This window comes from Prionailurus bengalensis, chromosome F2, assembly GCF_016509475.1.
Source record: "Prionailurus bengalensis isolate Pbe53 chromosome F2, Fcat_Pben_1.1_paternal_pri, whole genome shotgun sequence".
NCBI classification, from domain to species: Eukaryota; Metazoa; Chordata; class Mammalia; order Carnivora; family Felidae; genus Prionailurus; species Prionailurus bengalensis.
Genome location: NC_057353.1, coordinates 79,088,716 through 79,115,382, shown reverse-complemented (window position 1 = coordinate 79,115,382; position 26,667 = coordinate 79,088,716). Strand labels below are relative to the sequence as shown.

The window sequence follows — 26,667 nt, the reverse complement described above, 5'->3', positions numbered from 1 at the left end:
TTCTCTGAGATTGAATACAGTCTCTTTATGCTGCTTGAGCTTGGGTGGGCCCAAGCCATGGGATCTCTTTGACTTGCTCACCCCCTCCCTTAAGCAGTGTTTGCCCCTGGGAAGCAATATGGCCCCTGTGAGAAAGCATCGTTTTGGGTGGAGGGCAGGAGTCCAGGACGAGAATTCAGGGAAGGCCTGGGTTCGGATCCTGCCTTCTGTCCTTTAGGAGATGTGACTTTATAGTCTTCTCATTTAGCAGATGGGACTCAGATCTAAAAGCCTGGGTTAAGTCCAGGTTTCTGTTTGGACAGATTACTTTCTTAAGCTTTAGTTTTCCCTGTTAGATGGAAATGGTAATAGTACCACCTACTCCCTAGAGCAGGGGGAATATGCACTTAAAAGGCCCCTTTGGAGCTTGTACGCAGGGGACTCATAGTTTCTGCATTGCCAAGACCCTGATCTGAGGCAGGGGAACTGGAGTGGAATCCCAGCTCTGCCACCTGCCAGCTGGGGACCCCTCAGCAAGGGCATCACCTCTCAGACACTTGATTTCCTCTTGTGTAAAATTGAGATGATATTTACCAATCTGGCAGCTCATTGACTGTGGTTCTTATTATCACGGGGTTATTGCACGATTTTTATGCAAAGCCTGTATGAAATAGAACTTGCCAAACATCAGAGTGCCCAAAGGTGACGTGGCAGGATCTGAGCCCCCTGTCACAGGAAGGGAATCTAGCAGAATCTAGAAGTTTATGGATCCTGAGCTCTGTAATGGGCACCGGCCCATTCAGGAAGGCAAGACTACAGCCCGCAGAGCAAATCTGCCCAGGCACCAGTTTTTCAAATTAAGTTTTGCTGGAATATGGCTTGCCAGCCTGTTCACATATTGTCTGTGGCTGTGTTCCCACCACAACCTCGAGCTGATCAGTTGTGACAGAGAGTGCATGACCCACAAAGGCTATTTGCACTCTGGCCCTTTACAGAAGAAGTTTGCTGACCCCTGACAGTGTGTTCTGAGACGATGGCTGGGAATCCGAAGTCACTGTCACTAAGTCTTCTGTGACCCTGAGTAGGATATTTTATGGAGGCCTCAGTTTCCTCCTTGGGTGTTGAATGGGGTGAGTGGGATTCCCCTTAGAGGCTCCCTCTCCTCTAGCACAGTCAACGGTCATGCTACCCCCATGTGTGCAGCTGCGTTATGGATCCCTGCTCTGTTTGTCATTTTTAGGGGTCACCCAAGATCCTTAAGAAAGCCTCCTACCTTCCCTGGCCTCAGACAAGGATTCACATCCCAACTGGACTGGACAGGGCCCTGGGTCAGATGCCAATCAGTGTCCTCCCCATGGCACTGACTTGCCACAGGGCCTTGTGCCAGCCACAGCACCCCTTGTCCCTGGTGCCGTCCCACTTAAGCACCCACATGGGCAAGACCATCTCATTTACTGGGGTCATGTCATGCCAGGCGCTTTAGAAGCTCACAGAGGTTGGACTACGTGTTTCACACGGTGGTTTTAGTTTAGAGTTGATACAGGGGTACAATTTAGTGGCCACAACTAAATTAGTACTACTTGCAAAATGTAAATATGCATACACACAGCCTCTCTATATATGTCTGTATAGGAATATGCATCCATATAATTAAATACGTGGAGAAAGTGCAATTTTGAGAGCCTCTCATATCCTGCAGCTGACCTCGTCCTAGCTGAACTTCATACTTGCCAGAGAGCAAGTGGGACCCGGGGGTTACACAGCATCTAGGGGCTTTCCAAGAAGAGTTGGCTGAGTAATTGCAATGCTTCTGATACAAGTTCACATTTAACTGGAAAGTGGAAGGAAATCTGCTGGTAAAGCAGGTTCTAGGTGACTTGTTTTGCTGCAAAACGTGTCTGTCTTTGTCCTTTTAATTATAGGCTCTGGTTTCTTTGAGTTCAACCACCTATCCCCCACCCCCACACAGACACACACACACACACACTAAGACACAGGGCACACGCATGTGCATGCACGCTACTCTGCTGTTTACCAGTTGTGTGGATTTGGGCAGGGGACTTAACCTCAGTTTCCTCATCTGGAAACCAGCATGCAGAACTCTCCCACGTAGGCACATTGCAGAGATTCTGTGAATGTCTGTCGAGTGTATGGCCTGAGTGAGCGTAGAGCCGGTCCTCACTGCCCCCAGGTTCCCTGGTTCAGAGGGGCATCAGCCAGCGTGCAGAGAGGCCACAAGACTAGCGAGTAAACATACAGGAGGCAGAGAACGCAGCCAGCTCCTGGGGCCCATTCCCACATTCCTACCCTCCTCGCCTGGTGTCCTCGATGCAGAAATTTAGTCCTTGGACGCGAAAATCACCCGTTGACGCTATTCTCTGCTCACTGGAACCTGGAGGTAAAATGGGCTGCAGAAGTCTTCACGGTTTCACATCAGGCCCAGGTCCCTGTGCTGGGATCAGGAGGGAGAGGGGCCCTGGCCGGCTGGACCTGTGCAGGCCAGCTTCTCACCCTCCTCCTTGCTTTGCATGAGAGCGACACCTTGGTGCACATTCTAGAAGGGGTGACTGGGAACGTCTGACTGGGAACTCTGGCTCAGCAACGGATTATCCTGACATCACACAGGTGATCAGCCTGTGTGGCACATTCTGTTGTCACTAGGTGGGCAACAGGGCCTGGCCCAAGGGAGTCTAAGGCACTGTGGTCCACGAGGCATTTGTGGATTCGACTCCACAAAGGGCCTCAAGCACCTAAAACCAGATTTTTTTTTGGATAAAGTAATTTGTTGTCAACAGAGGCGATATATACAACGGAAGATGGTGAACAGGAGGGTGGGAGTGAGCGGGGTCCCCATGGGCTTCTTTGGCTCCCTGGTCTAGGAGCTTGAACAGGTGGGGGAGAGAACGGACAGGTGGTTGCTGGAGGGCGTGGGGGGAATGGAATTGGTGAAGGGGGATGAAGAGGTTTCAACTTCCAGTTATAAGGTAAATAAGCGATGGGGATGAAAAGTACAGCATAGGGAAAATAGTCCATGTTGTTGTAATAACTGTGTGAGCAGGTGGTAACTACGTTTATAGTGGGGTCATGTCGCGATGTATAAAAATGTCAAATCGCCATGTGGTATGCATGAAACTGATGTGATACTGTATGTCAACTATACCGCAGTTTTTCTAAGTTTATTTATTTATTTTGAGAGAGAGAATCCCAAGCAGGCTCCATGCTGTCAGCACAGAGCCTGACTCAGGGCTCGAACCCATGAACTGTGAGGTCACGACCTGAGCTGAAATCAAGAGTCAGAAGCTTAACCGACTGAGACATACAGGTGCCCCAACTACACTGCAGTTTTTAAAAATTGAGGGAAAAAAATAAAATAAATATTGAGGAAAAAAGAAAATAAAATAAAGAGGGAGCCAGTAACCTTGCAGTGAGGGCCTGTTAAAATTCTAGGCTAGAGAGAATTTTCTCTCTTTCTCTCCCTCCTTCCCTCCCTGCCCCCCTTCTGGAAGCTCAGAGTTGAAGTCCAGTGTTTGCTATTTATCATCTTGTTACTCGTCGTGTAATCTTTGCAGTTGGCTTGTCCATCATAAGACAGCTGCTCCCGTGAAGATTCAATACACTGAAGTACAGAGGATGCTTGGAGTAGCGCCTGGCCCAGAGGGGAGCCGCCTGGCACACAGTAGGTGCTGCCTGGCCCAGGGGGAGCCGCCTGGCACACAGTAGGTGCTTCCTGGCCCAGAGGGGAGCCGCCTGGCAGACAGTAGGTGCTGCCTGGCCCAGGGGGAGCCGCCTGGCACACAGTAGGTGCTGCCTGGCCCAGGGGGAGCCGCCTGGCACACAGTAGGTGCTGCCTGGCCCGGAGGGGAGCCGCCTGGCACACAGTAGGTGCTGCCTGGCCCGGAGGGGTGCTGCCTGGCACACAGTAGGTGCTGCCTGGCCCAGGGGGAGCCGCCTGGCACACAGTAGGTGCTGCCTGGCCCAGAGGGGTGCCGCCTGGCACACAGTAGGTGCTGCCTGGCCCAGAGGGGAGCCGCCTGGCACACAGCAGGTGCTCTCTGTTGCCCATATGCCCTTGCGGAAGTCACATGAGCTGTCTGGCTCAGTTACTCATCTGAAACATAGGAATGAGAAACCCATCCGATCGTTTTGCTACAGCATTTTATCCATCAGTTCTGGAAGTCTTGATTAAGTGCTTCCCGGGAGCTGGAAACTGGCTGCAGGTGATGGGGGTGTGGGGCTTCACGTGATAGGCACAGCCCTGTTCACACAGAACTTCTATCTCAGGGGGAAAAAAAACCAACACATTAAAACGTTAGCATGTAAAAAATATGAGGGAAACCACAATGAGAGAGCACCTCACACTTGTCAGAAGGGCTGTTGAAAAGATTCGAAATAACACGTGCTGGTGAGGAGGAGGAGAAAGGGAACCTTTGTGTGCTGTTGGTGGGAATGTGAATTGGTGTAGACACTTGGAAAACAGTGTTCCTCAGAACATTACAAATAGAACTACCCTATGATCCGCCAATCCAGCTCTGGAAATGTATCCAAAGGAAGTGAAATTGCCTCCTGGAAAGGATACCTGCACCCTCATGTTCGTTGCACCATTATTTACAGAAGCCAAGACGTGGAGACAACGTAACTGTCCGCATCCACGTGTGGATGGAGGGGTAAAAGGTGGTAGTGTAGAGGTACAATGGAGTATAAGAAACTGAGGGAATCCTACCTTTGCAACAACGTGGATGGGCCTTGGGGGCATTATGCTGAAGGAAATGGGCATAGATGGGCATATGGGGCGGTGTTCCCCAAGAAGAGGGTTTAGGGGCGGGAGTGGGTGGGTGGAGGGATTGGCTGGAAACGAGGAAGTGTGGGTAGAGAGTTGAACGGTGAGCCCAGCACATAGTAATGGTCTCGTGAGAAGCCAGAGGCTGGAGGGACTGGGCAGCTGGTTCGTGGTCAGCTACGCGGAGAAGGAATGGCAGCCCCTGAAGCCCCGTCAGCTTCGTTCTCCAGGTGTGGGGCGGCAGGTGCAGCAGAGCCCGGGCTGTGGGTGGGGGAGAACCACAGCTGTGGAGGAGCACAGAGGCAGGTGACCCCTCCACATGCCACCCCAGGCTGGCCCCTCCGGCTGCAGACCCCTAGGGGCGGTGGCAGTCTGTGATGGGACGTGCAACCCCAGCGGGTGCCCTGGACGGAAGGAGGGCACGTGGGCAGGGGCCCCACCATGTCCTCCGGCCTCAGCTCATCTCTAGTTACAGCTCTGCCTTGGCCAGCTGCATTGGTCCATGGGGAGGTGGAAAGGCCGCCCAGCGGTTCTTCCTGGACATCTGGCTGTGATTTCCCACCAGCCTCACCAAAGCTCTCCCCCGCCGCAGGAATGAAGCCAGTGGCCATTCTCAGAACCCACCTCCACCAGTGCTTGGGGGAGAGGCCAGAAGCAAATGAGCAGCTGGGCCGGCCAGGTCCCCTTCTGCCCCCAGGACCCAGTAAATGGGTCCCGGCCTTGCTGTCTGCTCCCATAAGGTGTTCGGTGCCTGGCAAGGTAGAGGACTGAACCAGGATACCCTGCCCTTCCCTGGGGATTGCCTGGGTCACATGCTCTGATTGTGGGGACATGACCCTGAGCCTGGACTCAGATGGGTCTGATCCCAGGCCACATGCTAATGGAGGGAATGTGGCTGTAACTAGAGAAAAAGAAATCGCACCTTATCCTGTTTGCCCATCTCTGCTGAGAACCACAGAATGTCCCTGTGGGGAGGCATTTGGGGCTCATTCCGCCTGCCCTGTGCTTTCCCGGGACCGCATGGGGAGGTGCTGTGTCCCGGCCACGGAGTGACTTAGGGTCAACTCTGCTGCCAGAACCCGGGCCTTCTTCACGCCCTGTCTCTTACCTCCTCCCCTTTCCTACGGGGACTCTTGTCTCCTCTCCTTGGGGCAGAGTGAAATATCTTGTGAGAACCCCCCTGGATTCACGTGATACGTTTGCATCTTTCTGCTCCTTTGTTTTTATGTTTCTGTCTGCTCAGAATCCCTGGAGGGAAGGAGGAGGCTCTGTTTCCTTACCTGTGGTCTGTACAGCAGCCTGTCATGTAGGATCTGCACCTTGTGAGGCAGCCCTTGGGGTGCCCCTCCTCCTCGGGTCTCGCGGGACCCTAGAGTTGTGGGTGACTGTCAACAGACTGGGCATGGGTGACGGTCCCTCCAGAACCAGGTCGCACGGTGAGAATGGGCAGGAGGGAAAGGCAGATCGCCGCTTGGTGGAGACGGTGGTGGGCTGAGTGCTGAGCTGGCTGCTTCCTGTACTGGCTCACGAATCCCCCTGGGGACCCTGAAGGGTGGGCATCCAGAGCGTGGACCCATTTCTGGGATCGAGAAAACTAGCCTCGGAGGCTGTAAAGACAGAGGGTGCCGTGCACTAAGGCAGCCGCTCACTCCCTGCAAAGGAGCCAACAGTACAGAGACAGCCATGAGGAAGCGTAAGGAGGTGTTCGCTCGGGTGGGTGGGACGGACAAAATTGCCCCCAGGCAGCGACTTTGGGTCAGAGGTTTTGCATCAAAGTCAGAAGGCAAAGCTTTGGGAAGAAAAGTTCCGCGTTAGAAGCCAGATGCGTCATCCTCAGGACCAGCTTTCCCGTAGAACACACTTCCTGGCTGCTGGCATTTCCTGGGTTTGGCCTCAGAGGACCTTTGAGGGATGGGAGGGGGGCTGTGGCCGTGCACCCTGTGTGGTGGAGGGAGGTTCGGGTGGGGTGGCACCGGGGGGCATTTGCTGGCATCAGATTCCTCCCTGTAAGACCAGAGTCCTGGACCGCAGGGGCATCCTGTAGGCCCCTTCCTGATCCTCAGTTCTGGCTGCTGGCGTTGTGCTGTGAGAATACTGGTTCTAGAAGTCTCTCCATTTCCCCTGGCAGCCCAGCTCAGCCGCTGACCTTTCCTGCCTTGTGCGTCTTCCCCTGCCAGACTTTGGGGTGCGCTGGGCAGATTGCATGGGGTGTGCATTTCAGCCAGGCCCAGGTCTGCCTCCTGTCTCTGCCACTCACCGCAAGGTGACTTAGACAGACCGGGGAGCCTCTGTGAGTGAGCCCCAGTGCCAGCTGCAAACTGGGAGAAGCCAACCCACCGGAAGGCTGTGGAGAAACTTAAGTGAAATCTGCTGGATGGTGGGCTTCAGGAGGGCACGGACTTTTGCCCTTTCTGTTCCCTGTGGCCTCCCTGGCATCCAGGCAGTGATCATGTCCCTGCCGTGGTGGACACTCGGGAATCATTGATTCATGTCCTGCTCTACTCCCTAATGGTTAGCGTCCCAGGAGAACACGAGTGTCTGAGTGAGCCCCTGCCCACCGCTGGCCACAGACCCCACATTGCTGATCCCTGCCCCCACCTGTCCTGTGAGCATCTCACGGATTCTGCTCATTTAAGGGCTTCTTGAGGGTCCCCAGAGCCCTTGTTGGACAGACAGATCACTTGACCCACGATGGTCCGCAGCCTGCCGTGGCCCAAAGATGGGGGTAGTGGGGGTCAGACAGACCTGGATTTGGATTTTGCATCCCTGATGCTGAGTTCTGTGACCTGGGGACGAGTCGCTGAGTCTTGTGAGCTCACAGTGGGTCACTCTCCTGCTGCTTCGACCTGCTTTCCTCCAGCTCACCCTTCAAGTCTCAGTGGAGGCGTCCCCGACCCTCCAACCAGCTTGGGGCCCGCTGTGTTCATCCTGGCCTCGCCTTACAGCTTCCCGCTGGCTCTCATCACCTGCTGGAGATGTCAGTGCCTTATTTGGCCGATTTCCATCTTGTCCACTGGCCAGCGCCTCCCTGAGGACAGCACATTTGTCATTGGGCCCATTATACCCCGGAGCAGCTCCGGGCCAGGTACATAGTAGGCATTCATTAAACGTGGGATGAAGGAAAGAAAGTTCGCACTTAGGTTTGGTGCCTCTCAGATGCCAGCTGAGCCTGCTGGGCCAAAGTGGCCAGGACCCATGTGGCACCTGGGTGCTGGCCGAGGGCTCTGGTGCCCTTCCGAGTTCCCATGGCACCGCATCTCCTGCCCCCAACTAGAGGAGGTCCTCGGGGCCTGTGCTGACACCTGCTGGTGTCCAGCGCACGGGCACTCCCAAGGGAAGGGAGTTCCCAGGAAACCAGGGACCTCTGAAATCCCACCCTTCTTGGGCAGCCACACTCTTATGCTAACTACATCACCTACTACCTGGACTCAGTCGCCCACTCTTAACTCTGCAGACATCTCTTCATTGGCCTGAATTGCAAGCCCTGCCTTGGGTCCCCAGGCTTTCCTGAGCTGGCGTCTTCCTACCTTCCTGTCTCCTCGAACCACTCAGCGCAGGGCTTGGTCCCCCTCCCCACCCCAGGGCAAGCCAAGCCCCTTCCTCCTCAGGGCTCTGTGCCCCTTGCTGCTGCCTGCTGCCTGTTTGCTCTTGCTGTGGCTGGCTTGTGCCCTTCTTAGCTCTCAACCCAGATGTCACCCGGCCCAGAGGACTTCCCAGACCAGCGTATCCAACGTGCACCCTGGCCCCCACAGCCAGCGCCCGGACATATCCCCTACATATTTCCTCCACAGCACGGAGCATAGCTGATGGCCTGCTGGCTTCTGTCTGTCTCTGTTGGCCTTCTGCTTCCTCCACTAGGCACGTGACCACTGAGAGGCCAGGGCACGTGTTTGCACTCACTCCTCACGCTGGGAGGTATGTGCCAGGCCCTTGGCAAAAATGTATTGGCTGAATGAATGAATGAATGAACGAGCACTCATTAGGTGCCAGGCTCCATGCCAAGAAGTTCCCACTCACTATCCCATTTAAGCTGCAAGATTACCTCTGATGGGGAGATGCCCCCCACACTTACATCCCTATTTCCAGATCTGGAAGCATGCACGAGGGGCAGCTGACGTCAAAGAGGCGAGGTCTGCTGACTCCAGGCCACGTTCCCCATCAGCCGTAGAGAGCACGGTCTCCCTCTGGCCCTGTTTCAGCCTCACCTTACCGCAGAGAGCGAGCACGGGCTGGGGCTGGGAGAGGGGAGGCGGCCTCGCGTTCTCCCGGCCGAGGCTGGCAGGTCAGCTGGTGCAGGCCCAGCAGGCCTCCAGGCCTCCCAGGCTCACTTCTGCAAACGGTGCTTACAGCCACCAGCCCTCCTGCCTCCCCTCCCCCGGAGCCTCCTGCTGGCCAGCAGCAGTGTCCCAGGGCCCGGCTGAGACCCGCTTTTAAAAAATAATAATAATTGGACGCCTGGGTGGCTTAGTTGGTTGAGTGTCTGCCTTTGGCTCAGGTCATGATCTCACAGTTTGTGAGTTCGAGCCCCACCTTGGGCTCTCCGCTGTGAGTGCCGAGTGTATGCTTCAGACCCTCTGCCCCTCCCCCTCACTCTCTGTCCCTCCCCGCTCATGCTCTCTCTCTCAAAAATAAACAAACCTTAAAAAGATCAAAATAATAGTAACAAAAACCTGAAAAGACTGCACTAGTAAATCACATTCAAATCTTTAAAGCAAATTTGAAAATACAAAGATACAAAGAGGAGACAAAGAATCACTCCCAAGTTCTGCCTCCCGGAGGTAACCACGGCCTAAATATCCTGTGCCCTTCCTGATGCCCCAATATGTGTGTCTGTGGGAGCCAGCGAGAGGGTGCTGGCGTCACACCAAGTTGAACCCTCTTTCTGCAAACGAGCTGCCTGATTGAAGTGGGTCGTCTCGGCACTCCTAGCCTCAGTTCTCTCATCTGCAAGATGGGCTTGATGAGCAGCACTGATTGGTGCCAGACGGGACGCCTCAGTCAGCAGCCAACACACAACCCTGCCTGCGGGAGCTGTGATCCCAGCTTACGTGCTCACGACTCCCGCAGGACCTACTCCCTCCACTCCCGCGGCCTGTCTGGATGATGGAACTGCTGGGGATTTGTGGGGCGTCTGCTGCACAGGACTGGAGAGTGGGAGCTCACAGGCTACAGCGTCTAAGTAGCTTCTGTGAGAGAGAAGGGGCCCCTGTTTGGGGTTGGTAGCCATCTTGCTGTCTGTCCACTCTGGGGTCCCCAGTACCCAGCTCGGAGCCTGCTGTAAAGGGTCACAAGCGAACAGGTGCGCGGGCAGAATTTAGCCAGCACCTGGATCCTATAGGTACAGGGTAAGGAGGCCCGTCTACAACAAGTCAGGGCCCTTCGTGAGTGGAAGGTGCTGCCTCCAGAGGTAGCAGCCGGCCGTCTGTCTGTGCAGGCTTTGGAGACGGATGAACTTGGGTCCCCGTCAGCTGGGTGACTTAAGCAGGTGACTTTCGGAAAGACTGCGTGGTCAGGAGCCAGATGCTGGATTCATCGAGCCGCCTGTATTGTTAGCGGGCTCTGCGGCCTTGGACCATCCATTTACTAACTTCCTTAGGCCTTTCTTTCCCCATCTGTAGATACTAGCACTTGCCCCTTGAAGCTGAAGGGAGAAGTGGATTCACTGTGTTAATGTGTTCAACATGCTCAGGACGGTGTCTGGTGCCCAGCAGCCTCTACACGTGACCGTCTGCTGATCACGGAGACCCCGCTGCCCCCAGCAGAGCGGAAACAGTCTGCACGCCCAGTGCCATACTGGACGTGTGGGTCCTCCATCCCTGGGAGCCACTGGCATTGCTGTCATAGTTGCTACTCACGTTGTCCCGGGCCCTGGAGCCTGGTGCAGTGTCGGCTGGCTCTCTAGAGTGAGGGTGACTTCCTGGCTGGCCTCAGAGCAGCGAGGGAGCTGTTCTGTGTGCCTGCTGGTACCTGATTCACCTCCTTCCTCCTCTGCCTCTCCTCTGGCCTCTCGGAATGCCAGCACCTCGTCTGGGGCTGGCTGGACTCCGTAGTGGTCACTGCGAAGTGCTGGGTGAGTTGAAGGCTTCCTGTCTGTTGCTCACCGAGACCTCGGGCTCTGCTCCCTCTTCTGTGGTCCTGCTGATTTGCCTTGACTGCAGCCACCGTCTCTTCTCCTAGATTCTAGACATAGATTGACCTTTATTTCACATCCGGGTTCTCCTCTCATCCTGGGGAGTTCCTTAACCTTTTAGCCTCTGTTTTATAAATCTGTGTGATGGGGGGAAAAATCCATCCCCTAGAGTGTTTGTTGGGGGTAAAATCTCCAGCTGGGAGATTGGCACACAGTAGGCAGTCAATAGTTGCCGGCCCTCTCTTTTCCCAGACGAAGACACTCTTGGCTGAGAGCCTGGGGATGGCATGGCTGTGTGTTCTCTAGACGGAAGTGTGGACGTGTCAGCGCAAAGCAGAAGGGCATCCTGTGCGAGCAGACTTTCCCCTTCTGCCATGTGGTAAACTGAGGACAGCTGATGTGTTTTTCCACACAAACTACAGTGAATTCCTGGTTTTTTCCCTCTGGAAGAGCAGCTCTGGTCAATCAGCAGCTGGCCTCTCTTGAAAGCTTCTGGGGGAAATAGAAGTGGTTCTGTGGGCAGAGAGATCTTTTTCCTCTCCAGAAGTCTAGAATATTCTACCTACCCAAAGACCAAGGAAGAATGACCATAAATCAGCTCCCAGGGAGAAGGTCTTTGTGATCAGTCATATTCTTGCTCTTTCAAAAAGGAAAATTGACCAAGTAACCAAGAACTAAGTACACATGTTGGACCCTGAGGACTTACCCCATCCTCAATTCCAGAACGGCTTCTCAGGTTGATACTGAATGATTTCCAGGTACACCCATATTTACTGGGATAGTGAAGATAATCCAGTCTGTCTGTGGCTCCTTTACCAGGAAAGTAATGTACCCGTTCTTACCACCCTCTTGAGTTGTCCTTGGGCATCTGGAAAGAGAGGCAGCTTCCAAATCCTGGAGCCTGGCAAATCTTTGCCACTCCCAAAAAAAGGGAATGTGTGCAGGTTTGGGATGCGCTCAACTACAAAAAAAAAAAAAAAAAAAAACAAACCGCTCCTGTGGCTCAAATGGAAGTGTGTTTTTCTTACCCTCTTCACCCAGCCTTGGATTGCTGCTGTTGGAAGTCCCTGTCTCCTCAGTTGTCCTTGGAAGTCCTGCAGACATTATGTCCCGCCATCTAAGGAGGAGGGAGAGTCACCTTGCCAAGTGCATCTCCCTATCTGTCCCGTTTTATCAGGAAAAGCAAAGGCTTTTTGAGAGACCACCCCTCTGCCAACCACAGCAAACTTCAGTTACTTATTTTCTCGTCCAGACCTGGGTCACGTGTGTGTCCCTAGCAGCAAGGGAAGCTAAAAAGGTGGAGGACAGAATAACCTCTGTTGGCTAAGACCGGCCGCCAGCCAGCCACAGCTCTTCTCCTTGGGCTGAAAAGTGCCGTTTGGAGTGAAGGGGGTATTCTTTTAGGGAACAGGTAGCACGGGTGACAGGGTCTGTCAGCCCTCCATGGCAGGAGCCTGGGTCTGGGACATTTCTCACTTCTCTGCAGCATCACGACGGAGCCCGTGCCTGGAAGGCCATCCAGTAGTGACTTCTCGGCTTAGCTGTCACTGGTCATTTCCAGCCATCACGAACTCGGGCAGCTCTGACACTTTGTGTCACTCTGTCCCCAGTCACCACAGTCAGCCCATGAGTGCCCTGAGGGCAGGGATGGTAACTTGTCTTTTATCCCATTTGCGGGTCCCTAGAACTAGCTCTGTGCCCGGAACATTTCGGGACCTCAGATATTTTAGTTGAAGTAAATGAGTTGATGTGGAAATAAATAGATCATTATGCAAAGTGTGGAAATATCTTGGCCAAACAGATACAGTTATAGGCTGAGAGGGACTTTGGATGCTGACCCTGTGTTCCTGCCAAGCAGGTGAACCCAGAGGCCCCAGCATCCCTGCAAAGCCTGGCTGGAGGGGGTAATTTGGGAACCATTTGTCCTGACGTACTAAGTCGGCTATAAATTGCCCCTTGATCCTCTCAAATGTATAAGCGTTAGAGATGGCCCCAAAAGGGGATTGGCAGGTGGTTTGGGGAACGAGTCCTTAAAGCGGTTTGGGCAAAAGTTCTAATGTCTTTGAAAAGAGCCTCCGTCTTACCTGTGCTCATGGTCCTTGGACTGTCCTTGCACATCTGGGTTTGGGAATCAGGTCACAACCTCGGGATATTTTCAGAGACAAGGCTCAGTGGCCCTGCCTGCCCTGAGCTCCAGCCATCAGTCTCCAGAGACTTGCTCATAATCAAGGATAGAACCTTCTGAGTCAGTGCATTCGCAGTGACGCATGACCCACAGCCCGTCTCACTGGCAGCCTTCCAGGCAACTGATGGTCACCCCACAGCTGCCGCCGTCCTGGGCGGAGCCGTCTAAATATTGCACGGGGCCTGGATCCTCTCTTGTATTTGGTCCTAGACAGACAGCGTGGTGCTGTTTCCAAAATAACCCCTTCCATGTGGCTCGTCGGACCTCGCGGTGCCTTGTAAGATAAACATGAAAAATACCTCCACCCAAATCGGGGAGTGTTTTCCCCTGGCTGCTGATGGTAAAAGGGGCCCCAGACCGGCCCTGCGCTGAAGCACGTGTGCCCTGAATATGAAAAGAGGTCATCGCACACAGAACAGATGGGGGAACGTCTAATGAGGGGAGGTTATAATAGTGACATGGAGAGGGCAGGGTCTAGGCGAAGGAAAGCAAGATTCCTCAGGTGCTGAATTTGACGGCCACCCTTCCTCATGCCAGTCCTGTGACGAGCTTGAGGTGGCCCAGCCCTCCAGGCAGCCCTGTGCTCAGTGCGTGATTTATAAGGTCTCCCCGTCAGAAACACTTGCACGGAGACAGAAGTTAAGGGACTTATCCAACACACTGTGCCAGTTGGTCAGGAGCCTGACACTTGAATCAAGGACTTTAAAATTCTAAGTTGGGGGGCACCTGGGTGGCTCAGTCGGTTGAGCGTCCAACTTCGGCTCAGGTCACAATCTCACGGTTCATGGGTTCGAGCCCCATGTCGGGCTCTGTGCTGACAGCTCGGAGCCTGGAGCCTGCTTCTGATTCTGTGTCTCCCTCTCTTTCTGCCTCTCCCCCTCTCGTGCTCTGTTTCTGTCTCAAAAAAAAAAAAAAACATCAAAAAAAATTTTTTTTAACTCTAAGTTGGTGCTCTTTCTGAGATTTTTTTTTTTAAATTTTTTTTAATGTTTATTTATTTTTGAGACAGAGAGAGACAGAGCATGAACGGGGGAGGGTCAGAGAGAGAGGAAGACACAGAATGTGAAACAGGCTCCAGGCTCTGAGCGGTCAGCACAGAGCCCAACGCGGGGCTCGAACTCACACACCGGGAGATCGTGACCTGAGCCGAAGTCGGACGCTCAACCGACTGAGCCACCCAGGCGCCCCACTCTTTCTGAGATTCTTAGGGCAACTGAGTTTCTGTCTCTTCCAGTTTTTTTAAGTGAAGAATCATGAAGACCTTAATATGAGACATTAACGTAATATCCTATAATGAAGTTTTGCTTTTATTTTCTTCTGTAAGGCTTACTCTATTGCCTTCGGACAGTTGAGCAGTTTTCTTCTGTTGGAATGGGACCTGAGGCTCCTCGGGGTAGCATCAGGCGACACCTTGCCGGTGGGCCCCCAGCACACGTTTCCTGCTCTATGGGCACCGCTGACTTGGAATCTGTATGTGTGTGTTCAAGCCTTTATAAATGTTCCCTCTGCTGGTGCCGCTCTCGGGCTTTCGTCTGTCTGGCTAGGTCTTAACTGTTCCGTTAAGGAAGCCTCGAGAACCACCGTTTCCAGAAGAGCTTTCCTGACCTCCCCAAGCCTGGTGAGGTGTCAGACCTGTGTCCCAGATCCCCCAGCAACCACGCCCGTCCTGTCACTTATTACACTGTGTTGATCATGTCACTTTTGGTGTCTGACTCCCTCTAATGGGGGACTGAGTTCCTTGAGGGTAGGGACCCTCCTTGTTTGTGATTCAGCCCCAGTACAGGGCACGGTATTTACAGAATAGGTGCTCCACAAGCACACGCGGGCGTGAACCTGTCAGCCGTGTGCGCTGCCCCCACGTGTGCCCCGGGCACTGGCCATCCTCCACGCCGGGAGCTGGGGGCTCCGGGTGCTGTCACCTTCCCCAGAGTGACTGTGGGTGGCATTTGCTCATCCAGCTTTTGTCTTCTCTTGCTTTTCTCAGACGTGCTGTGCCCCAGCGTCCGTGTGCAAGGAGACCGATTTAAGCACACCAATGGCAACAGCAAGGAAATCACAGGTAAGAGAGAGACCGCCGGCTCGCCGTGGCGCCCTGAACTGGCCCTGAGCACGGTCCTCCTTGACGCAGGGCTGGCCTCGCCGACCTCTCCGCCGAAGCTTAATGGAAGGAATCACACAAGCTGGGCAGGTGGCAGCCCCCTCCTGCAGGCTGTCCAGCCGTGAGCAGCCATCCCGTTTCCATCTGGGAGTCAGTGGTGACCCTATGGGAGCCCCTAAATAATGCATCAGAACGAACGAGTTGGGGGATGAGTAAGTGAATGATGGGTCAGGCTAGCGAAGGAATGGAGAGACCAGTGCATTCGGAGTGAGAGAGAGAGCCAGAGTTTTTAAATCCGTGAGGGGGTGATAGGAGATAGTGTGCCCCCGGCAGCAGAAATCCCCCTGCAGCGCCCCTTCCCAGGCTGTCCCCGCCTGACGGGGTGCACAGGGGACGTGGCAACGGCTGAGTGGGCTTCCCACCCTCCTGAGAGCCACGAGCGTGGGAGTGGGGTGTGCTCCTCCCTGTGGCCCGCACCCGGCAAAGCACTCTCTGAGTGACGATCTCAGGGGAGTCTCCTCCACATCCAGGCCGCCAGCCCCGCCAGGTGCAAGGGGGCCAGGCACCCCCTCCTTGGGTGGCTCCGGAGCTGGTCTGCATCCTCCGCTGGGGGCTGGGAGGGGTCAGAACCAGGCGCTTCACAGGAGCTGTCCGGGCGACACTCTCCTGGGACGCTGCTGAGTCAGGGTGCCCCCGTCCACCAGAGATGGTGCTGTTCTCAGAGATCTGCGTGTTCGTGCTCAAGGGACGTTTCTAGAATAGGTAGAAGACGGCCCTGGCTGCTCGCACAGCAGGTGAAATGTGTCCCAGAGTGATTCGGCCCTCAGGCAGTGTCTTGGGGGAAGAAACAGCCCGGCTTTAGTGCCCCTCATTCCAAGGTCCACGTTTGACCCAATTCCTGGCGGTTCCCAGTGGGTTCCAGCTGCAGTCACCTGCCGGGGTGGCCCGCTTAGTGCCACACGCTTCCCCCACTCCTCTTCCTCCCTGTCCCCGGTCCCCACTCCCCCATCAAGTGCCTCTGGAAGGAAGACGGCTTTAGTCTCCCGGTGCCTGGTGCCCGGGGTGCCGCTGGTGTTCAGTGAGCAGCCGTCCCTCCCAGGGCCCTCTGTCAACCCGGGAGATGACGATGGCTCTCCTCCTCTTTGCTTTCATAACCCCATTCCCTTGCAGGGAATATATCCATAGCTGCCTTGCTCTGCCCAGGCTGGCACGAAGCTTCTGGGCAGTTTGACATCAGTGTTCCCGCTCGCTGCCTTGGCAATCCCCATCCGTGCACTGAAGTCCGTGTTGAAGGCAGATTCCTACCTGCTGCATTCTCCGTGTTTGACTTTGTGAGCAGGGAATCCCTCACAGCAGGATCTGGCCGAAATCATTCACGATCTGGGGTGTGTGTGTGTGTGTGTGTGTGTGTGTGTGTGCGTGTGTGTCCCTAGAAGGGAACAGATGTGACAAGAGGGACGTTAATAACAATAATGGTGAAAATCGAGCTCACTGAGCTACAGTGTGTCAAGCACTTTGCACATGTGCTCTTGTTCAACCCTCGTGATACACGAGAGAGGCACTGTTTTGTGTTTTGTAGTTGGGGAAACTGAGGCACAGGTGCGTTCAGGCAGGCAGACCGTGGGAAGGAAGGAAAGGAGAGAGGAAGGAAGAAGTCACAGATGAATTAGCGAATCTGCCTGTGTCACTGCAAGTCAGATGGGCTTGCCTGCCGTCCTGTTTCGTTCTGTGGAAAAGAGCCCAACTGTGTTTCCTGCTGATGCTTTTTAAAAAAATTCTTAATGCATATTTATTATTTTTGAGAGAGAAAGAGAGAGAGTGTGAGCAGGGGATGGGCAGAGAGAGAGAGAGAGAGGGAGACACAGAATCCAAAGCAGGCTCCAGGCTCCGAGCTGTCAGCACAGAGCCCGATGTGGGGCTTGAACCCACAAACCGTGAGATCATGTCCTGAGTCGAAGTCGGATGCTTAACCGACTGAACCACCCAGGCGCCCCAAGAATAATTGATTCTTGCTGGGAAGAGTCACTGTGTGTGTGTGTGTGTGTGTGTGTGTGTGTGTGTGTCCAGGGAACACGTGTGCACACCTGTGTGGGAACAAATTCTTCAGCCTCTGGTATATGAGGAGCATCCTGCTGACAGTCTGTCTGGTGACTGGAGAGAAGCGGGCACTCTGTTCGGAATCCGCAGCCTCTGTCTGCAGCCGTTGGAACCTTCCTGAAATCTCCCCTCCCCCTCTGCGGGCTCCGAGGCTCCCAGGAGGTGAATCGTAGCCCAGGCAGGCACCCGTCACACACGGCACCCATGCCCTGTTGGTGCAGTGCTGTGCACACGGAGATCCGACTGGGTCTGTCCTCTCCTGTAACTACAGCCAGCCCAGAGGGAAGCCCCGCCATGTGGAAGCTGGATGGGGTTATGGAGAGAGGAGTCTCAGACCTGCCAGTTAAATACAGTTGGGTAATTGGAATCGTTTGTCCTTTGGGAAAAAATGGGGTTCCTAAAAGCCTCAGTTCCAGACACCCCCTCAGATGACTCTGGCAGGTTTTAGGGCTTACCAGGCCAAAACAGCCAGGAAGGGGAGAGGGCAGGCAAGGCGGTTGGAGGTTTTGGTCTTAGGCTGGTCCTGCTGCTCCCAGACCCCTGGCATCTCTGAGGCCCAGTTTCCCTGCCCGCATAACCTTACGTCCCATATAGTGTCTCTGAGGGTCCCTCTCGGCGCTCATAACTGAATGTTCCGAGAGTTTCATGACTGCGGGTGGAATACAACTTTCCCAGGAGATTGGCTGTTTGCTGCTTAAGAACATGCTAGGTTCGGAGCATTTCTGAAATGTGGCCATGGGCATTCTGGATTCTTCTCTCTTCCCACCTGAGCTCCTGCACCCAGATACTCACCGAGGCACCCCCCACTACACCTCTCAAGTGGACCCTGGCCCGAGGCCTACCCCCACCCCTGCCCCCCCTTAGCAAGTCTCATCTCCCAGGCCTCCCTTTCCTGTCTCCCCACTGCCAGAACGACCTTCAGAATAGAAACAGGGTTGTGTTTCTTTCTTGCTCTGAAGTCCTTCATGGTTCTCCATTCCCCACAGAAGGACACTCCAACTTTGCCACGTGGCCGACAGACCCAGCCTGGTCTTCCCCCGCCTACCCCGTTCCCAGCCAGTGACCATGGCTCCTGACATCCTGGAATAGCCAAGATTCTCAGAAGGAACTGGGCTGACTCGGGCCCCCTGACCTTTACACATCCAGTTACCTTGGATGCCCTTTCTTCCCCCTGTGTCTGCCCACCTTTTATTTGTTCTCCAAATCCAGGCTAAGCTTTGCCTCCTCTGGGAGCCCTCCCTGACTGCTCTTCAGGGGGATAAGGGAGAGATATCCCTTGTGTTTCTGCACAAGCCCTGTAGTTCTCCCTTCTAATCATTTACCCACAGCACCGACACTGCTTATCTATGCGTCTGCTTCTCTCTAGACACTACATTTTGGGGAGGCTGGGATTTATCCTGTTCATTATTGGGATCTGCACAGCCAACAGGGAATCCTTCTGTCTTTCCACAAAATGTGCTGCAAATAAGTAAACCGGAAGCTCCTGGCTTCCTTAGAGGCAGAAGCATGAACTGGATGAAACTGGTCACAAGCTGGTGAGAAAACGTCCCTAGATGGGCCCTGTGCGCCTTGGCCAGACCCACTAAAGACCCGGGAGTGAGCGTCGTGCCTGAGGAGTCCAGTAAAGGTCCATTGAGTGCAGACCTTGGAAGGATGGGCGGGGAGCCCGGTGGGCACTGGTGTGGAGCAGGTGCACACAGTTGACCTGGGCCATGGCTGACGGTGTCGCTGATGCGACCTGTTTCAGCTGACCCCGTGATTTGGGGGGAGGTGGACCCCTGCAGTTCCTGCACTAAACAACTGCTTCTTTATCACGCGGTGCCTCGCATCAGAGTCCATTTACCTCGGGAACGTTTTTTCATTTTCCTTCCCAGCCTTTTCTTTCTTGCAGGCAATTCCTCTTTTCTCTCGGTGCCCTTTTGTTACCACCGGGTTAATTGCTTGTTGTTCAAAGCTTCGTCGTGTTTAAGTCTTTGTTTTTATTCCTTGTTTTTATTCACCGAAACCCATAAAAGTGGAACCAGAAAGGAGAGCATATGCTTGCTTTTTCAAAACCTGGAAAAAAACATTCTCCCACGTGTAATGGCTTAAGGGAAGCCCAGCTTAAGGTGGCAGTGTCTAGGGACCGTTGACAGAGCTCTAGGGGAGCAGGTCCACTCTGCTGTTCTCACTGTTGAGGGGAAATCTCTGGGCACGTGTCACCCAGATTGCAAGCACGCTGTCTGAACACAGGCCGCTGCTCCGTGGGAGCCTCCAGGGGCCAGACACCTGCCGAGTGGTGGCCGTCCGCCCCACACAGATGAGGCAGAGAGCTGTGAGGGGCTTAGTACCTGCACCCCCGTTGTGGAGCCGCAGAGTCTAAGGGCAGGGATGGGGTCCGATGTGTCTGACTGAGATGCTCTCCCTCTCCCACTTTCCTTCCCTTAACTGGGGGCAGCTTCTCTTGAGCAACAACCTGACTCCTCCAACCCCATCACCTCCCTGCAGGGACCGCCCCAGGCAGGCAGGACAATCAGAGTGTTTCACAGATGAGAGAGCCCTCAGGGACCCACCGGCGCCGGGCCTCTGGGTGTGCCAGGTACAGGCACCTGCTGAGCGCGGCCCTGCCTGCAGGAATGTGCGAGATCCTCGAGGTGGCGGCCTGCGGGGCAGGCCGTTATCCCAGCCTTGGCAGCAGAGGAGACAAGAGGACGCAGACCGTGCGCGTGGCCAGTGCTGCACCAGCTTTCAGACCCAGGACGGACTGTCCCCAAAACCTCCTCTGCTTGTTCTGCCTTGCTGGGGCCCAGACGGGCTCTTTGCCATTTGGTGTCTAGTCCGTGGAACCTGCAGGGCCTTCTTGGCCAGTCACCCCGTCCCCAGGCGGGCCCCCCGCCGTTCCCACTGCCGGGAGCTTCCCAGCACGTCCGGGTACAGGGCCCAGCACGTGCGGCAGACGTTTGTGTCTTCAGAGGGCCTTGCACAGGGGTGGTCAGTTCTGCTAGCTGCTCCCAGCTGGGCCCCCCGGGCCCTCTGGGGTGTAGAGCCCAGAGCAGCAGGGACCCGATGCCTTCTGTCCCCAGGCAATTCTGGAACAGCAGTGCCCAGCCCCTGCTAAGGAGGCCGTGGCCGGGCCCGCAGAAGTGCAGGGCGGGGGGTGAGAGAAGGGGGCTTCTCTCCTTATTCATTCAGCAGGTGTCTCCCAACATCTGCTGCCCTGACCTGCCCCCTGCGGGAGAGGGGCTGTTCCCCGCCACATGCTTGGTCCTCTACGACCAGGTGGCGGTCGTGGGGCTCCGGGAAAAGTGGCAGAGCTCTTGCCAGGCTGTGAGGCTCCTGGGGATTTCACAGAGGACATGAGTCAAAAGGTTCCCTTCCTGGTCCCCAGCAAGGGCTGCTGACACTGACCGAGCAACTCCCAAGCGGCAGCTTCCCTGGGGGCGCTCTGTCGGCTCACCTCACCGAAATGCCACGACAGCCTTGCGAGGGATTACTCACTCTGCTTTCCCAGTTAAAGAAACAGACTCAGACGATCTGACAACTTCTTCAAAGCCACCCAAGTGTCTTAGTCCCTTTGGGCCAGGAGAACAAAAACACCATGGACTGTGTGGCATATAAGCAACAGGACTTTGTATCTTCTGGTTCTGGGAACTGGGAAATCAAGACCAAGGCACCTGCAGACGTAGCATCTGGTGAGGGCCGGCTGGCTGGTTTATACATGGCTTTCTTCTCAGTGTCCTCGGGTGGTGGAAGGCAAGGGAGGTCTTAGGGTCTCCTTTATAAGAGCAGTGATACCACCCATGGGGCCCCCCACCCTTGTGGCCTCATCATCCCCCAGGTCCCCCACCTTCTAAACCCATCACGTTGGGGGTCAGTCTTCAACACAGGAGCTCTGGGGGGACACATTCAGTCCACAGCACTCAGCTGGAAGTCTGCGAGGGGGCAGGGTGCGCCCTGGGCTGTGTGAGGCACTCTGAATGCCTGAGGCGCATTGTTCCTGGGGTTCACTCCCTGCTTTGACTTGGAGCCCCACCTTACTGGCGGCCTCATCCTTGCTGAACTGAGGGGTTCTTTAGTGCAGAAAAACCGGATCTCTGAATTCTCTGGCAGGCAAATGATGCAGTATGATCGGGAGACGGCTCTTTCCGGTCATGGCGAGAATCGGGAAAAGATGATATATAGTGATCAGTGCTGAGAACACAAAAGAAGATCAAATTCCCCCCAGATCTCCCATTTGATCTATGAAAGAACTGGTTCCAGGGAGGGGTAAGTGACCCAGCCCCACCCCTGAGCATTTATTCAGAGCTTACTATGGGATAGGAGAGTGATTACCTTCTCATTCAGAGTGAAGAGTCCGTTTATGGCACCTGACATTTAGTGAGCACCTACTATGCACCAGGCATATGCTGACCTACTTTCTCCTTTATTTTTTTAAATGTTTATTTATTTTTGAGACAGAGTGGGAGCAGGGGAGGGGCCGAGAGAGAGGGAGACACAGAATGGGAAGCAGGCTCCAGGCTCTGAGCTGTCAGCACTGAGCCCGACATGGGGCTCGAACTCGCAAACTGCGAGATCGTGACCTGAGCTGAAGTCAGACGCTTAACCAACTGAGCCACCCAGGCGCCCCTTTACTTTCTCCTTTAAAACTCAGTGTGGCCTCCCGAGGTATCACTGCTTGTCATTAGAGCCGGAATGTGTTGTCCACAGGCTCTCTGCCAGTCGATGGCTTCTGCACCTGCCCACACCCACTGACTGCATTTCTTGTCCTCATTTGGCAGATGAGGAAATTGAGGCCCAGAGAGGTTGAATAACGTGTCTGAGACTGAGCAGGTAGAAGAAATGTAGGAGTAGGGGTTTGAGCCCAGATATTCCCTGTTCTAGAGCCTTCACTGCCCCATACTGCTACTATCCCAATTGTGCAGAGACACAAAAGGTAATGAGCTCAGAAAGGTTAAGATGCACGCTCTAGGTCACACAGCTCTAAGTGGGGCTCAACCCGCAAGTATTTGACCTTCCAGGTGCTGGGTGCTGTCTCTTTATAGTCTGTCCAGGGTAAAGCGCACTTGCCAGCCTAGAGTTGGCTGGAAGTCCAGTGTCATGAGTTTGTGCTATGGGCCAGGCTATCATGGGAAAATAATCGATACAGAAACTACTCTGTGGGCCCCTGTATGGTAGATGCCCTATGAAGAGCTTTGTATCTTATTCGAGCTTCAATACAATCCTATGAGGTACATTCTAAAACAACCCCGGTTTTATAGATGATGAGACTGGTGCTCAGAGATATTAGGCAGCCTGCCTAAGGTCACACAGCAAGGACCCTGTGGTCAGGAACAGTCTAGACCGGCCCAAGTCTGCCACTCTAACTCTCATTCGGTGCTAAACGTTTCCTGTCCCTGCTGTTTCTTACACCAGGCTTGGAGCAGCAGGGTTTAGTGGTACAAGATGGGTATATCATCACCGTACAAGCCCTGTGACCTCACCTTGTGGCAGCACCTTAGAAGGTTGGAGATCCCCCACAGTCGTCCTAAAGTCTCGTGGCTCAGGTGTCGCCCGGACCCAGGGTCGTGTTGGCCCTGGGGATGCAGACACGAGTGCTCCCACGCGTGCCCTCCATTGGCTTCCCTGAACCTGCGTGAGCTTTCCCGTTGCCCGAGGAACAGAGTTTGAGCCAGTAGGCCACGTTGTCACCTTGGTGTGGGCACTGTGCTCAGGCTCCTCTGAGAACCCGCTGTCCTGGCCTGTGGGACTCGAGTCGGGACAGTCGTGTAGGGGACGTGGTAAGGACGTGCTGCTGGTGGTGGGTCCATCGTGAGCGGTTCTCGTGGCCGCCCTATGGCCGTGAGTGTCATTGCCCTCCCTTCACGAACAAGTGGCCGGTGCTATTCAAGTGGCTGATGTCCACATGGCATGTGCCCGAGCTGATCACCCCCTCGCGTCCCCAGCTCCCCCAGCGCTCAGGTCATGACTTTTCCTTTACGTACATCACCAGGGCACACGAGGTCCTCTCTCAGAGCCAAAACAGAACAGAACAAAACAAAGTGTTTTTTGCAAAGTGTTCCTGGGGGAGCTTCCTAACACCTGCCCTGGCCGGGCAGCCAGGACACCTCCCATTTCTTTGGAAAACTCGGGTCTGCAGTTTCTCCCGCATGTTCCCCACAACTGGAAATGGAAGCCGCACGTCTCCTTACTTTGTTGTTGATGTTTTCTCCGAATTGTATTGAGCAGTTCCCTCCGCTGACATCCACGCCCGCTCCCCTCGGGCAGGGTGGGCAGCTCCCTTTGCGGAGCGGTGTTCCCCTCCCTGGTCTCCCGGGCTCCTCCCCTCCACTCACCCCCGCTCTTCTCCTTGACAGGTTTTGACCTGATGGATTTGTTCCGTGTGAAGGAGATCCTGGGGAAGAGAGACAACGGAGCGCAGAGTTCCTATGTCCGGATGGGATCCTTCCCTGTGGTGCAGAGGACAGAGTGAGTGCTCGCCTCTCCTTCGGGACTTGCCCTGGACGCTGGCAAAGCGTGGGAAGGGGGCCAGGCAGCTGTGGTTGCACACTGAGCACTGAGAGGGGCTTGAAACTACTCAGCGCCCTGGGGAGGTCGCCTGGGGAGGTCAGAGACAAAGCGACCGAGCCACTGCCCTGGGAATGCAACCTGTTTCTTAGCAGATCTGTCACTGTTGTCTTTATCGGTTCCTGGGTCCTTCTGTACCCTTCTCTCCATATGGATTTGGAGTTAATCATTCATGCACGCATGTGTGTTTCTGTCAGTTCGTTAAACAACAAACATTTATGGCCATAGGTAACGTGGGGCCCCCTCTGGACCAGCCACTGCGGTCCATGTCAGGCACAGCACCGCCCAGCCTCACGTAGTCGGTTTGGCCACTGGCACCCCGGTTTCAATGTTTATTGGGTGCCTGGCCTCACACAAGTTATTGGACGCCCCAGTGCCTCAACTGTGTCCTGTTTTCACCAGATGTGAGTGTTTCTGCCCCGCAGAATTGTTGAGAGGATTATAGCACACATTTGTCCGGGGGCTGACACCTGTTGGGTCTCTGGTCAAGGGCTGATGATGATACCAAAGTCAGCGTTCCATTCTGTCCACTTTGAGGCAGACAGATCTTCTGAAAACAGAAGTGATATTTCATCATGACTCTCCTTCTCCATCCAGCAATTAAAGTTCCTTAATTGCTCCCAAGTGTCCCAAGGGCAAGAAAGGTCCCATGTGTGATGCGACCCATTCCTACTTTTTTGGCTTCAGCCTTATCCCCTGGCTCCTTGTCTGGCTCCTCTTTCTCTGTTCGGGGAGCTTCTAGGCACCTTCTACCCACCACAGGGCCTTTGTTCATGCTCTTCCTTCTATCTGAGACTTCCTGTTCGTCCTTCAGACCAGTGCTGAACCATGATGCTTTCAAAGATGCCTTTCCTCACCTCCGAAACGACCTCAGGCCTCCCCCTATCTTGTCTCATTCCAACCTGCATTCCTGCATAAAACAAAGTGGCCAAGTTGCAGCTAATTACTTAATGGTGTAATTACTCATTTAGACTGTCTTCTCTGCTCAGCAAGAAGCCTGAGGAGGGAGCTAAGTCTGGTCTCTGCTGCAGAGCCAGCATTAAAATGAACTCTTCCTGGAGGAGGGGATCATTCAGTATCTGTGGAATGCATGGATGGATGCATCAGTCCGTCCCTAGTTAGTGAAAATGCCCCGTTAGGTCTGATCCCAGCAAACGTGAGCTGGGAACACCAGGCCACAGAGCTGGATTTGGATGTGTGCGTTTTCTTCTGTTTTTTTTTTTTAATGTTAATTTATTTTTGAGAGAGACACAGTGCAAGTCTCCAATGAGACCCTTGGAGCTAACAGAATCATGGCTGCAGGTGCCGATCTGTGCGGCGTTTCTGGAGCGGTGGATCTGGGCTCCAATTACACTGAGTCCTTCTGAGAGGGGATTTCTATATGGTACCAAGTTGCTTTTTTTTTTTCTTGTTAAGTTTATTTATTTTTGAGAGAGAGACAGCATGAGCATGGGAGGGGCAGAGAGAAAGAGAGAGAGAACCCCAAGCAGGCTCCGCACTGTCCACACAGAGCCAGATCTGGGGCTTGAACTCATGACATAATGAGATCAAGACCTGAATAGAAACCGGGATTGGAAACTTAACCAACAGAGCTGCCCAGATGTCCCCCAAGTTTGTTTTAGTTGCAAAACGTGGGAAACAAAATCAGACCCAAAGAAGCATTTCTTTTTTTATTAATGTTTATTTTTATTTTATTTTTTTTATTTTTGAGAGAGACAGAGACAGAATGCGAGTGGGTTAGGGGCAGAGCGAGAGGGAGACACAGGAGCAGAAGCAGGCTCCAGGCTCTGAGCTGTCAGCACAGAGCCTGAGGCGGGGGTTGAACGCACGAGCTGTGAGATCATGACCTGAGCCAAAGTCGGACACTCAACCGACTGAGCCACCCAGGCGCCCCAGAAGCTCTGATGTTTCAAGGGAGAATATCATTCTTGTAATTTTTAAAGCTTTAGATTCATGCACAAATGTATAGACAGGTGTAATTTTTTATTTGCAGGTGAATTGTGTGCATACGAAAAGGGGTGTCACTTTCAATATTAATGTTTTTCTCACATGTATAATGTTTAATGGGCAGTTTACACACCTTGTCTAATTTATTTCTCATTACGGTGGGTCAGGGGAGCAAGGCAGGTATTATTGTCATCATTTTTGCCATGTGACGACGGAGACTGTAAGTGGGATAGTCGTGTGTCCACCATCATGGGGTGCGTACGAGGCAGAAGTTGGCACAAAGTCGGGTCGTCCATCTCCATGGCGTTTGTGTTTCCCATTGTGATCTTGTTATCTTCTGTGTTACTTGTGGAAGGGATTGGTTTGGGCCACTTTTGTTTCCTCTAGATATTCTCTGTCAATGCCCATTCCCCCTTCCTGATCATAATACCTTTCTCATAAGCTATATATGCTTGTATGGGTGCTTATGTTTATATAAATGTCCTCAGAAAAAGTCCTGGTCTCTCTCTATTTATCTAAATATAGAGAGACAAATATAGATACAGATTTGTAGATCTGTGCTACATAGATCTGCTTATCTGCAAGGATCCATCTGTATTTATCTATGTGTATATAGATGTCAAACGTACACAGATATGTGTTGTTTCAAAAGTGTAAGAAAAAGGTGTGTTTGAAAAAAAACAGTTCCGTGGTTTGACTCATTACTGAAATCAGAAGAAAAATGAGATGAAACGCAGTGTCTATTGTGGCAGCAAAGCCCATGTCTGTGCAGTCAGGTGAGAAAGGCCCATCTTCTCCCTGTGGGGACAGCCACCATCCTCACCCCTCAGTTCTTTGGGGGCCCGTTGCTGAGTGACAGGCTGCTCCTAGTGCCTGGAGGTGAACTGGGTGAAATCCCGGCTCAGAGAATG

At 53.8% G+C, this 26,667-nt stretch overlaps 1 protein-coding gene across 1 annotated transcript in view; it reads left to right on the top strand.

Moving 5' to 3' along the window:
• COL22A1 (collagen type XXII alpha 1 chain) overlaps positions 1–26,667 on the top strand; it is a 261,028-nt gene that overhangs the window by 33,867 nt on the left and 200,494 nt on the right. The window contains 2 exon segments of the mRNA XM_043601842.1: positions 15,056–15,130; positions 23,599–23,710. Coding sequence (XP_043457777.1) covers positions 15,056–15,130; positions 23,599–23,710 — 187 coding nt within the window.